This window comes from Schistocerca piceifrons, chromosome 8, assembly GCF_021461385.2.
Source record: "Schistocerca piceifrons isolate TAMUIC-IGC-003096 chromosome 8, iqSchPice1.1, whole genome shotgun sequence".
NCBI classification, from domain to species: domain Eukaryota; kingdom Metazoa; phylum Arthropoda; class Insecta; order Orthoptera; family Acrididae; genus Schistocerca; species Schistocerca piceifrons.
This window is the reverse complement of record NC_060145.1, coordinates 465,991,902-466,004,567: the sequence shown is the minus strand read 5'-3', so window position 1 is coordinate 466,004,567 and position 12,666 is coordinate 465,991,902. Positions and strand designations below refer to the sequence as shown.

Sequence of the window (12,666 nt, the reverse complement as noted above, 5' to 3'; positions counted from 1 at the left end):
GTGTGAAACGAGACTCATTCGGTCGAATGACTTTCTTCCATTTCTCCATATTCCGGGTTTTATGGCTTCGGCCGCACGTTTTGCTATTGTGGGCATTTCTATAACTGATGAGTGGTTCTCGAACTCTACCTCGTCCTACAAAGTTTCCTCCGTGTTGTTTTTACACTGACAGGGATCACGAGTCGGACATTCAGTTCTTCATTGACTTTTGCTGCTGTCGTAGCCTTGTTCTTCGTCTCAATCCTCTACAAATACCGTCTGTCATGACGACTCAACACACACTTTCGTCCGCTTTGTGTCGTAGCGGATGATATTTTTGCACTTTCCCTGCATGTAGCATAAATATTTGATACGGTATCTTTTGAAACATTGCACACTTCGGCTACGTTATTACGGAAGCAGCCACCATATGAGGTCCAGCAACTTGCCTACGTTAGAATTCACTTAGCTGCGACATGATGCAACCGCAACGACACAGGCCAATGCCCTAGCCACGACTGACATTTGCTACGTATTTGAGGACATTGCACAGGTGTCGTTCACGGTCGTGTACGACAGCACAATGTGAAGGGTTGGCTTACACCTCCATTTACGTCCAAGCATGCAGTTCTCGTAGTGTTTTGAAATTTTTGACCGCCACCTGTATGAGAATGATTAGGTGGGGCAGATGGGTGCAGTGTGGTCAAACAAGCCTGTGTTTGGGAATATCACGGCATGGTACTAACACGTTTTGCTCCAAAACGGCTAACCGTCACAGGAGCACACGACCGAAACATCACGATCAGGTTATAGGTTGTTGTCAAGACGAAGAGTCACAGGAATCTCTCCAAGAAGTGTTTTCTGCTCCACAACAACACTCCAGCTCCTTCTGTACAGGACATAGTCACCAAACAAGCTGCTTCCTTGGGCAATCAAATTTTATCTCAAACTCCGTATTCTCTTGATATGGCAACCAGTAAATTCCTCTTTCCACAAATGAAGAAACCGTTACATAGCACGCATTTCCAGAATGATAACGAGGCAATTTTCAAATTGCAACGTTTCCTGAGCTGCCAAAATGCAGACTACTACAAGGAAGTTCATTGCCTACTAATCCATTGCTGGGAAAAATGTTGGATAGGCGAATCTCTAAAGCAGGCCTGACAACCTCGCCAAGTTTGATGTCGGCAGCTACCCACGTGGGCGAGACTGCTAATGCACGCCTGTGCAGTGGCACTCGGATTGGAGGTAATCTGGCTCGTATCCCGGATGAAATTTTCACTGTCACTGTTTGGCCGGGAAGGGTAAGTTTTCTGATCACCAGTGTTTGTGCCAATGTCTTACATTAGCTACGAAACCTCTCTGAAATGTCTCACGAAATGGCAGCATTTGACAGAGTTGATGGTGATTTGGCCATCTGATGGGGTCGTGAAGCTCGTTGGCCCCATTGGTGGTATTCGAAAGGAGTATGCTATTTGCTGCTACCTGGTTTCACTGTCTTCTTTCCCTCGACACCACCAACACCACCACCACCACCACCATCATAATCATTATGGAAATTGATAGTTGTGGGTCCGCAGCTCGTGGTCGTGCGGTAACGTTCTCGCTTCCTGCGCCTGGGTTCCCGGGTTCGATTCCCGGCGGGGTCAGGGATTTTCTCTGCCTCGTGACGACTGGGTGTTGTGTGGTGTCCTTAGGTTAGTTATGGTTAAGTAGTTCTAAGTTCTAGGGGACTGATGACCATAGATGGTAAGTCCCATAGTGCTCAGAGCCATTGATAGTTGTGAATTCCATATGTATATGTACAGGCTAAAGAATGATTACAATTTCAGAAAAATTGTATGATTAATTCAAGAGAAACAGCTTCAGAAATTGAACAAGTCAACAACCTGCTGGTCGATCTCTGGCCCTTCTCCAAGCAGTTACTTGCCATTGACTGAGTGTGTTATTGAATGTCCTCCTAGGGATATGTACCAAATTCTGTCCAACCGGCGACTTAGATCGTCAAAATCCCGAAGTGTCTGGAGGGCCCTTCCCCGTAACGCTCCAAATATTCTCAACTGCAGAGAGATCTGCCGACCTTGCTGGCCAAGGCAGAGTTTGGCAAGCGCTAAGACAAGTGTTACAAGCTTTCGTCATGTGTGGACGGGCAATATCTTGCTGAAATGTAAGCCCAGGCTGGCTTCCCACAAAGGACAACAAAACAGGGCGTATAATATCGTCGACGTACTGCTGTGCTGTAAGGGTGCCACTGATGACAACCAAACAGGCTCTGCTACCAAATGAAGTTGCACCCAAAATCATCTCTCCCTGTTGTCAGGTTTTCTAGTGGGCGACAGTCAGGTTGGTTTCTGGAACATTTCCAGATATGTGTTTGCTGGCCATCAGGGGCGATTAGAAGTAGGGCTCATGGCTCGAGACGATTCAACGTCCGTCAGTGACTTTAGAGGTCGAAGACGAGTCTGGAGACGACCTGGACAGCAGTGCAAAGCCAGTCTGTCACCAGCCATACTGCCCAACAACCAGGTGTGATGGTCAAGAGTGCCATTTCTTTTCATTCCAAGACCCCTTTGGTTGTCATCTGCAGAACTCTTATAGTATAGTGGTATGTCGACAACATTGTATACCCCATTATTCGCCCTCCACCATCCTAGGCTTACAATTCAGCAAGGTAACGCCTACCGACACACAGCGAGAGTTTCTACCACTCCTCTTCCTGCTTGCGAAACCCTATCTTCACCAGCAACATAACCAGATCTCTCTTCAGTTTAGAAGAACCTCAGGATTTTGACTGGACAGAATTTGACACGATGTTCCACAGGAGGACACCGACAACTCTGTCTATCAATGCCGACGCGTTACTGAGTTGCTCAATTTGTTAAGCTCTTTGTGTCGAATAACCGAGACTCTTTGTGATCAGACGGGCTGAGGCCGCCAGTGCGGAGGCGGTCGCTTACCGACGGCGCCGGCGAGCTCCACGCAGCAGTCGGAGGCGCGGAATCGCTCGCGCTGCAGTGGGGTGATCTTGAGCTGGTCGGGCGGCAGCGCGCTGGTGGCGACCACGTGGACGCGGCGCGGCAGGCTGACGGGCAGCCACGACAGCGCCGCCACGATGTCCGAGTCCAGCGGGTTGAGCCGCTGCAGGTCGTCCAGCAGCACCACCAGCACCGGCGGGGGCGACGCAGACGTGGCCGTGGGCGCGGGTGCGCCCTCCTCGAAGCGCCGCAGCAGCGTCTGGAACCTGCGCCGGCACTTGCCGCTCGAACTACCTTCGAAATGCTGTATCTCATACGTAGACATAAAAATAAAAGGAAATAGTTTTATTTTATAGCCTTCATCGGTGTTATTTTTTGCCAAATTCGGTGAAATCCTTCGCCAAAGTCAGTGCAATTTCTTGCCAATTTCGGTTCTATTTACTGTCAAATTCGGTTCCATTTTTTGTCAAATATGATGTTACTTTATGCCGAATTCCGTGCTGTATTTTCCCAAATTTGGTTTTATATTATGCCAAATTTAGTGTTTTTTGCCAAATTTAGTGTTACTTTCTGCCAGATTTGGTGCTACTTCATGCCACAATCGTTTTCTGCCAATTTCATGCTTATTTCTTGTCAAATTCGTTTTTTTCCAATTTTGTTGTACACTCCTGGAAATGGAAAAAAGAACACATTGACACCGGTGTGTCAGACCCACCATACTTGCTCCGGACACTGCGAGAGGGCTGTACAAGCAATGATCACACGCACGGCACAGCGGACACACCAGGAACCGCGGTGTTGGCCGTCGAATGGCGCTAGCTGCGCAGCATTTGTGCACCGCCGCCGTCAGTGTCAGCCAGTTTGCCGTGGCATACGGAGCTCCATCGCAGTCTTTAACACTGGTAGCATGCCGCGACAGCGTGGACGTGAACCGTATGTGCAGTTGACGGACTTTGAGCGAGGGCGTATAGTGGGCATGCGGGAGGCCGGGTGGACGTACCGCCGAATTGCTCAACACGTGGGGCGTGAGGTCTCCACAGTACATCGATGTTGTCGCCAGTGGTCGGCGGAAGGTGCACGTGCCCGTCGACCTGGGACCGGACCGCAGCGACGCACGGATGCACGCCAAGACCGTAGGATCCTACGCAGTGCCGTAGGGGACCGCACCGCCACTTCCCAGCAAATTAGGGACACTGCTGCTCCTGGGGTATCGGCGAGGACCATTCGCAACCGTCTCCATGAAGCTGGGCTACGGTCCCGCACACCGTTAGGCCGTCTTCCGCTCACGCCCCAACATCGTGCAGCCCGCCTCCAGTGGTGTCGCGACAGGCGTGAATGGAGGGACGAATGGAGACGTGTCGTCTTCAGCGATGAGAGTCGCTTCTGCCTTGGTGCCAATGATGGTCGTATGCGTGTTTGGCGCCGTGCAGGTGAGCGCCACAATCAGGACTGCATACGACCGAGGCACACAGGGCCAACACCCGGCATCATGGTGTGGGGAGCGATCTCCTACACTGGCCGTACACCACTGGTGATCGTCGAGGGGACACTGAATAGTGCACGGTACATCCAAACCGTCATCGAACCCATCGTTCTACCATTCCTAGACCGGCAAGGGAACTTGCTGTTCCAACAGAACAATGCACGTCCGCATGTATCCCGTGCCACCCAACGTGCTCTAGAAGGTGTAAGTCAACTACCCTGGCCAGCAAGATCTCCGGATCTGTCCCCCATTGAGCATGTTTGGGACTGGATGAAGCGTCGTCTCACGCGGTCTGTACGTCCAGCACGAACGCTGGTCCAACTGAGGCGCCAGGTGGAAATGGGATAGCAAGCCGTTCCACAGGACTACATCCAGCATCTCTACGATCGTCTCCATGGGAGAATAGCAGCCTGCATTGCTGCGAAAGGTGGATATACACTGTACTAGTGCCGACATTGTGCATGCTCTGTTGCCTGTGTCTATGTGCCTGTGGTTCTGTCAGTGTGATCATGTGATGTATCTGACCCCAGGAATGTGTCAATAAAGTTTCCCCTTCCTGGGACAATGAATTCACGGTGTTCTTATTTCAATTTCCAGGAGTGTAGCTTTTTCCAATTCCAGTGATACTTTTTTGTCAAATAGTGTTATTTTTTTGCTAAATTCAGTACTATTTTTTGCCTAATTTAGTGTTTTTTTTTTGCAAAATTTGGCGTTGAAGTTCTTTTGTCAAATTTTTGGTGAATGCGTTTTTTGCCAATTTCTTTATTATTTTTTTTGCCAATTTCGCTGGCATTTTTTGCCAAATTTGGTGTTGGTTTTGTCAGATTTGGAGATATTAACACCAAATTCGTGTTTTGCTAATTTTGGTCATATTTTTTGTCAGTTACAACATTATATTTTCCCAAATTTTGTTATTCTTTCCTAATTTTGCGTTTTTCCCAAATTGATGTTATTTTTTGTCAAATTTGTTGTATTTTTCCGTTAGGTTTTTGCAAATTTCATGTTGTCCAAATTTTGGTGCTATTTTTTTGGCACCTTTCATGCTATTTCTTGCCCAATTTGGTATTATTTCTTGCCAAATTTTGTCCTTTTTTGTCAAACGTGGTACTATTTTTTGCCAAATTCGTTTTTGTCAATTTTGTTATTTTTCCTATTTTTGCATTTTTTTCCTGTTTTCCTTTTTCCACATTTTCGGCACTATTTTTCTGGCAAAATTCGGTGCTATGTTGTTGCGAAATTCAGTCATATTTGTCAAATCTGATTCTACTTTTTACCATTTGTGGTGCCACTTTTTGCCAAATTCAGTGGTATTTTTTGTCAGTTTTTTGCAACTTTTTTGGAATTTCGTTGTTAATTTTTCCGAATTCTTGTTTTATTTCTTTTCCAATTTCGGTGTTGTTATTTGCCAATTTCTGTGTTATTTTTTGCCAAGTTTGGAACTATTTTTTGCCAGACTCGCTGTTATTTTGGGGTAGATTCCGTTTAACTTTTTTCCATATATATGGTGTTACCTTTTCTTTTGTCGCCTGTATTACCTTCTTTGCCAGACTTAGGGTTTTTGTTGCCAAATTTAGTGTTAATTTTTAACCAATTGCGGTGCTATTTTTTCGTCACATTATAGATTGTTACGCAGAAAATGAACTGCTATTTTAAGATTGTCACATACCCTAGCGTTGAACAAAAAGAATACAAAATAAAATTTCAGTATTTAATCACTCTGAGTTATGAGTACTGGCAAAATGTTAGATTTATAACAGTTTTACACGAGAAAGTAACAGATTTCATTAGATTTCGTAAAACTCGCCATCATTGCTGACAATTTCGCCTTATTTTTCGCGTTATCGTTGCACGAAATTTTCCTGTCCCTTGTGATACGTTATCCCTACTTTTAATCAGTGTCGTATTCGAATGGTTCAGGTGCAATGCAGTGGGAGGGTTCACCTCTTTACTCCTCCATACCCTTTACATTGTTTATATGCCCAAGTCAGTGCCTCCTGACCATCTTCTCCTCTACGCCGATGACATCACCGTCCTAGCCGCCTGTTAGACTCTCCACAAACTTCAATTGCCAAAGATGTCCGCAGCATGCGTTAAAAGAGGCTTACAGATTTTATATTACTATTAAATTTTCGCACACTTCCACCAACAGTTGTTTGCGGTTCTATCAACTAGCAGGTTAACATAGCGGCGATAATGTGTATTTCCCTTTCCCCGATTTGAGAAACATTAATCTGGCCCTTTTCCTGCTTATTTTTGTTTTGTTTCAACAAGATTTTCTGCGTTGTTTTGATATTTTTGTATTTCAGACTGATTATAAATGAAAATATCTTAGATAGTTAAATCAAAATGATGAATTTTATATCCACATTAACAATAGAGGGATTGTTAACTTACACTAATGAAATTTTCTTACCATTTTGCTATCAGTTCCTGTTAAATTTAGTTCTTGGAGCAACACACGTTTTCAAAATAGCTGTACCAAATATATAAAAATAGCACTTTTAGAAAATTGCCCCTACTGGTAAAATTTGTGCAGATGCCTGTGCCAACACCTCTTCCAATCATATTTTCTAGTACGTGTACCCACAAGATCAAAGTTCTAAAACGGGTGCAGCAAAGCAGCTGTAATGTTTCCTTTATGACAACAAACTAACATACAGTGAACTCAACCATAGATCACAAACCGACATTGAAATCCTACCTATTAATCAACCAACAGAAATGACACAATAGACTAAAACTGTAAAATTAATACCTCAATAAACATGGAGTAGCAACCCTCCAGCATCTTCCACACCTACAGAGCCCTGATTTCTCCCATCCCCAGCCACGCTAATATTGCCTTAGTATCTGCCCCATGAAATTTCTGACACTCTTTTAGAATTCTTGAACGCTACGCACACCACCTGGATTTCTATATCTGCTTACTCTGCCCTAGACGGAGCCTTCGCCAGCTCATCAGTTTCCCATCACTCCCCATAAGCAATGAAAGTCTCTGTGCATCTTATATATCCCACAAATTACACTGTGACAACGTAATTGTTTCTCCTTCAGTTTCCAATAGTGGTGGCTGCAGTACCTACATCAATACATAGCACCAAGCATACTCCCGGACAGTCTCCACGTTGTCTCCCTACGTGAACACTATTTTCCTTTCCCACACAATGAAATCCGCTGTCACACTTACTACTCCTATCACGCCTTTCCCATTCACTGTGCTCCCCCACATCAATCATCTGCTACTCTAACCTCCTTATACCATGGCCTGGCCATGTAAGCCAAACTCCATGTTTTACCCTTCCAATTTCCCTCCTGAACTACACATCTTCCCTGACACTAACCTGCCTGCATTGACGCCCCTCGCCTTACTTCAAGAGATCACCCTACCTGTCCTCTCCCGTATGGTCACCTCCCTGCTTTTAGCAATACGACCTTCGAATCAATGGTTGGAGCTGCAGCAAGGAACCATATATAGGCGGATTAAGACAACTCTGAGTGGACGAAGGGTAGAAGGCACAATGATGAGTGAATGAGAAAATGGAGGTCAGTATCATCAGAGGCTGTAAGCAAGGGGTTTGTCCCAACTACTGTGGAAACTAGTGGTGAGTGAAATAAACGAAGAGTTAAATACTAGAGATTACTTGTGCCAAGAACATGGAGACGATTGATCATAGTAATGCTTGGAAAATTCGCTATTACCATAAGAATAATGGCTAATGTGAACTGAAATTTGTGCAGAACTAGTGCAAGAAACAGGATCTAAAGGTCAGTAACAAGAACATTGCTGTAGTACCGTACACGACGAAGCATATCCAGGCCGCATACTTAAACTCGATCCTTTCGACGAAACTTTATAAGTAGAGGGAACATTGAAGTACTTAGGAGAAACTCTGGATGCGAAAATATCAAGGATCCCTCACATAAAGTATGGGTATTCCAAGGCGAAAGGTGGTCTTATGTACACTAGAAGGGCCTGTAGTAGAAACTGGTGTCAAAGACCCAGGAGTATGTACAGAATTTTCACCGCTGTAATAAAACCTCTGATAATTTATGGGTCTACAGTACGGTGGTCCAAAGTAGAACAGCAGGAAGCTGCTAAGGAGCTTGGCAAGGTGCGGAGACTGGTCAGGATAGCCACCGGAAGCAGTGGCAGGAGCATACTGGTTAAAATCTGGGTATAAGTGGCATCCTTTGGGACATGCAGACTACCCCACCAATGTGGTGAGTGTCGTAGATATAGGAATGCTCAGGTAAAGGTCAAGTGACTCTACAATAACTTCCAGCTTATGTAGTAGAAATAGCAGTGTAACAATTGGGGTCAGTGAGCAGTAGGACAACGAACGACGATACCGTTCATCAGACATAATCTTGCATAATGACGGATCGAAAACAGCTGAAGGTGTTGGGGCGACAGTACAGACTAGAAAGTGCAATTTCTCTAGGGAAGCTGTCCACGTTATTCCAGGCGGGAATATCCGCTATCAGCCTGTCCACAGAGGGGAATCTACGTAGGTGCTACACGAATGGTGGTATCTACATTGACTGAAGCAGCCAAGCAGCTCAGAAATCTTTGTCAGCCCCTGCAACGAGATCAAAAATCACTAAGGCGGTGGTAAAATCTAAACTGCGTAGCTGGATCAGGAGGCAACACGGAGAGTTTTGGGCTAGACGCAAAATTAAAACATGCCAAGCTAATGACGCTGCAGCCATGTTTCAAGAGAAATTCTGTAATACTAGTCTTGAACAGAAGTCATATTAAACCCATGGTAGAAGTAATGACTCACCATGAGAACTTTAAGAAACACCTACACACGATGGGCATAGAGACAGAAGCCATTAAGTAGACTATATGGCGAGGAGGAGGGAACAGCACTACACCTAATATTCCAATGCGAAGCGTTAGCGGTCAAAAGTCGCAGAATATTCGGATAATTAACTCCTGAAGCAATTGTGTCTAATAAACAAATAGTAAAAGAGCTCCTACTACTCTTTAAGGATACAGGCCGGCTTTATTACTTTCGCAAGCAGAGAAATTGCACAATAAACCCAATATATCAACGAATCAATTCTAAATAATGTTTAGCTTGTTGACATATACAGAACTTAATGTACTGTTGAGCTGTAAATAGTATCAGTTCTATTCAAATTGTACTATGGTCGCTGCTGTAGAGAACACTATAGCCGCTTGGGTCATACCTAAGATCAGCACCTCCAGTGGCTCTCTATAGAGAGTTAGAGAGTGCTGAGTGGTATTGTCCGGGAAGTCCATCTAATTCACCTGTTTGTCGTCTGAGGTGGTAGGGAGTCTCACTGCAGTGATCTGTCACTATTTAAACCAAGCAAGGTGCTGCACCATTAAGACACAGGGCTTGTATTCGACAGTGGGTCAGTTCGAAACCCCACTGTATCACCCATATTTACGTCATCTGTTAGTATCTAAGACGAGTGATGGGATGACTACTATGAATGAACATGGTCAGTTTCTTACTATGCTGCCGCAATTCGAACCTGTCCCCATCGTGACATCAATAATAGGATGTTGAACACAAATCTTACCCTTCTCATCATAATGTTAATAAAAATAAATATTCATCTTCGACCATGGGTTATTTATCTGAAACATGTCAGCCTACAACCCTCCACCCTCTGAACGACATACACTGTAGAGCTCCAGGGTACCTCAGGGAGTGAGAAAGGCGCACAGTGCTCACCAGTTGTTGACATAGAGCGGGTCGAAGGAGGCGTCCTTGGGGATGGGCGGCGCGGCGCCGGCGTCGGCGTCGGCCGGGTCGAGCAGCAGGCGCAGGTGCTGGCAGAGGATGCGCAGCAGCTCCAGGTTGTAGGCAGAGCGTGGCGTGGCGCCGCAGGCGCGGAAGACGCGCACCACGCCGTCCCCCAGCCAGCTGGCGCATTGCCGGTGCACCGCTGCCAGCAGCAGCGTCTTGCCGCTGCCCGGGCCGCCGCGCACCACCACTGGCGGGTGCCGCCCTGCAACATGACCACTCAACTCGATCACGTGCACCACGCCATCCCCCAGCCAGCTGGAGTGTTGCTTGTGCACCGCTGCCAGCAGCAGCGTCCTGCTTTTGCCCGGGCCACTGAAAACCACCACTGGCAGGTGCCACCCTGCAGTGTGACCACTACACCGGAATGGCTCAACACCATCATTGAATTTGTGCAGCACTTCTATAATGCCGTGAGCAAACCTGTCTTTTGTTTCCCATACTGTTGTGCACTGCTAGTGAGGAGGGGATGCAGCTAGAAGGGGTGTGGAACCATGCAACTCCACTGGTCCAATACAAAGGCTCAATAGCAGCATGAAACTTAGGCGTGAAGCCATTCTTCAGCCAGCAAGCATATTGATGTGCACTGACCAAGCAGTCACATCCTACTACTGCCTGAACTGTCACACACTACTGTTGGTCGACATCACCCTGCATGTCTGCTCTACTGGAATGGTGCACCACCAACATGGCATGCACTTACACCTATTCTTCCACAAGCATCCTCATCTTGTCATTGGCCAAACCGACATGCACTATTGGTGACGGGGCAGGCGGTAGGAAGTGGGGACGTGGCCCCTTGTAAGATGTTTGCTCCTGTCTACTGAACCACAGATTGCCACTGATATATGCCACCTTGCAACAGGGCCACATACCACATTGCAATAGGTCCACTCTACTCAAATGGCTCAATACCAGCATGGAACAGTACACTACACAATTCCACTGCTCTAGCCAGATAGTTCATTGTGAGTCTACCACTGCCTACAGCCATTCCTCACCACTGCCCACACTGCTCTATACCTTCACTAGCAAAACGACAGGTTTGCTGGAACAGCTCAACAGTAATACGCAACTTTCACACCACTCATGCATACCACTGTTGTACTGCCATGAGAATCCTTGTCTTGCCACTGCCTACACTTTTGTGGAACAAAACGGGGGTTGGGGGGGGGGGGGGCGGGGGGCAGAGTAAAGGTGTGTGGCCCTGCAGGTATGACAACTCTACAGGACTCGGTCATCACCAACATGCAACACATGTACGACAACTTAGCCCAGATGGCTGGCACATAGGCAGCTGCCCAGGCTGCCATACACTACCAACAATGGCTGAAGCCCAGGAATATGACACCTCTGGTGGCATATTACAACCCCAATACAGGACATGTTCACATGTTCACCAGTCCTGGTGTTCTAGGGATGGAGTCTTTGATTAGTAATCAAACCGTCATTCGTCCAGGTTTCAAACTCGCCACTGCTTAAATTTTGATTAATAATCAGCACTGGCGACCTCATTCTACCAGCGGCCTTGTCAAAGAGGGCACTCTGTTGTCCTATGGGTGCCCTTACAAGTGGAAGAATCAGCAATGATAAACGGCGTGATGATGCAGAAGTCCTAGGGCTGCCCCTAAAGGTGGAAGAATCAGCAATGGTAAACGGCATGAGTATGCAGAAGGCATGAAAACCACTGCATTAAACGTACATATCGTTTACCTACAAACCATGTGGCCTGTAACTGAAAAAGTGCCATGATACCTCTCCATTGGCAAAAAGATTCCGGAACAGTCCTCCATTCGGATCTCCAGGAAGGGACTGCCAAGGGGAGGCAATTATGAGAAAAAGATTTGATAATCAATGAATGGATAACGTTCTAAGAATCGGGGCGTGGAAGATCAGAAGCTTGAACGGGGCACAGAAACCAGAAAATCTGAAAAGGCAAATCCAAAGCCTCGCTGTAGATATAGTAGGGGTCCGTGAAGAGAAATGGAAAGAAAGCAAGCATTTCCGGTCAGACGAGTGTAGGGTAATATCAACACTAGCAGATTCAAATGGTTCAAATGGCTCTGAGCACTATGGGACTTAACTGCTGTGGTCATCAGTCTCCTAGAACTTAGAACTAGTTAAACCTAACTAACCTATGGACATCACAAACATCCATGCCCGAGGCAGGATTCGAACCTGCGACCGTAGCGGTCTTGCGGTTCCAGACTGCAGCGCCTTTAACCGCACGGCCACTTCGGCCGGCAACACTAGCAGAAAATGGTGTAATGGGAGTAGGATTCGTTATGAATAGGAAGGCAGGACAGAGAGTGTATAAATGTGAAAAGTTCATTGATAGGGTTGTTCTCATCAGAATCGACAGCAAACCAACACCAACAAACATGGTTCAGATATACATGCCGACATCGCAAGCAGAAGAGGAGGAGATAGAGAAAGTATATGAGGA

The 12,666-nt window shown here is 46.4% G+C and overlaps 1 protein-coding gene across 1 annotated transcript in view; it reads right to left on the bottom strand.

The window, feature by feature from the left end:
* Positions 1 to 12,666, bottom strand: part of LOC124712462 (protein qui-1) — a 1,341,285-nt gene that overhangs the window by 351,622 nt on the left and 976,997 nt on the right. Inside the window, exons 11-12 of the mRNA XM_047242758.1 lie at positions 10,149 to 10,483; positions 2,937 to 3,220 (exon numbers count right to left, since the gene is read on the bottom strand). Coding sequence (XP_047098714.1) covers positions 2,937 to 3,220; positions 10,149 to 10,483 — 619 coding nt within the window. The remainder of the gene's footprint in view (positions 1 to 2,936; positions 3,221 to 10,148; positions 10,484 to 12,666) is intronic.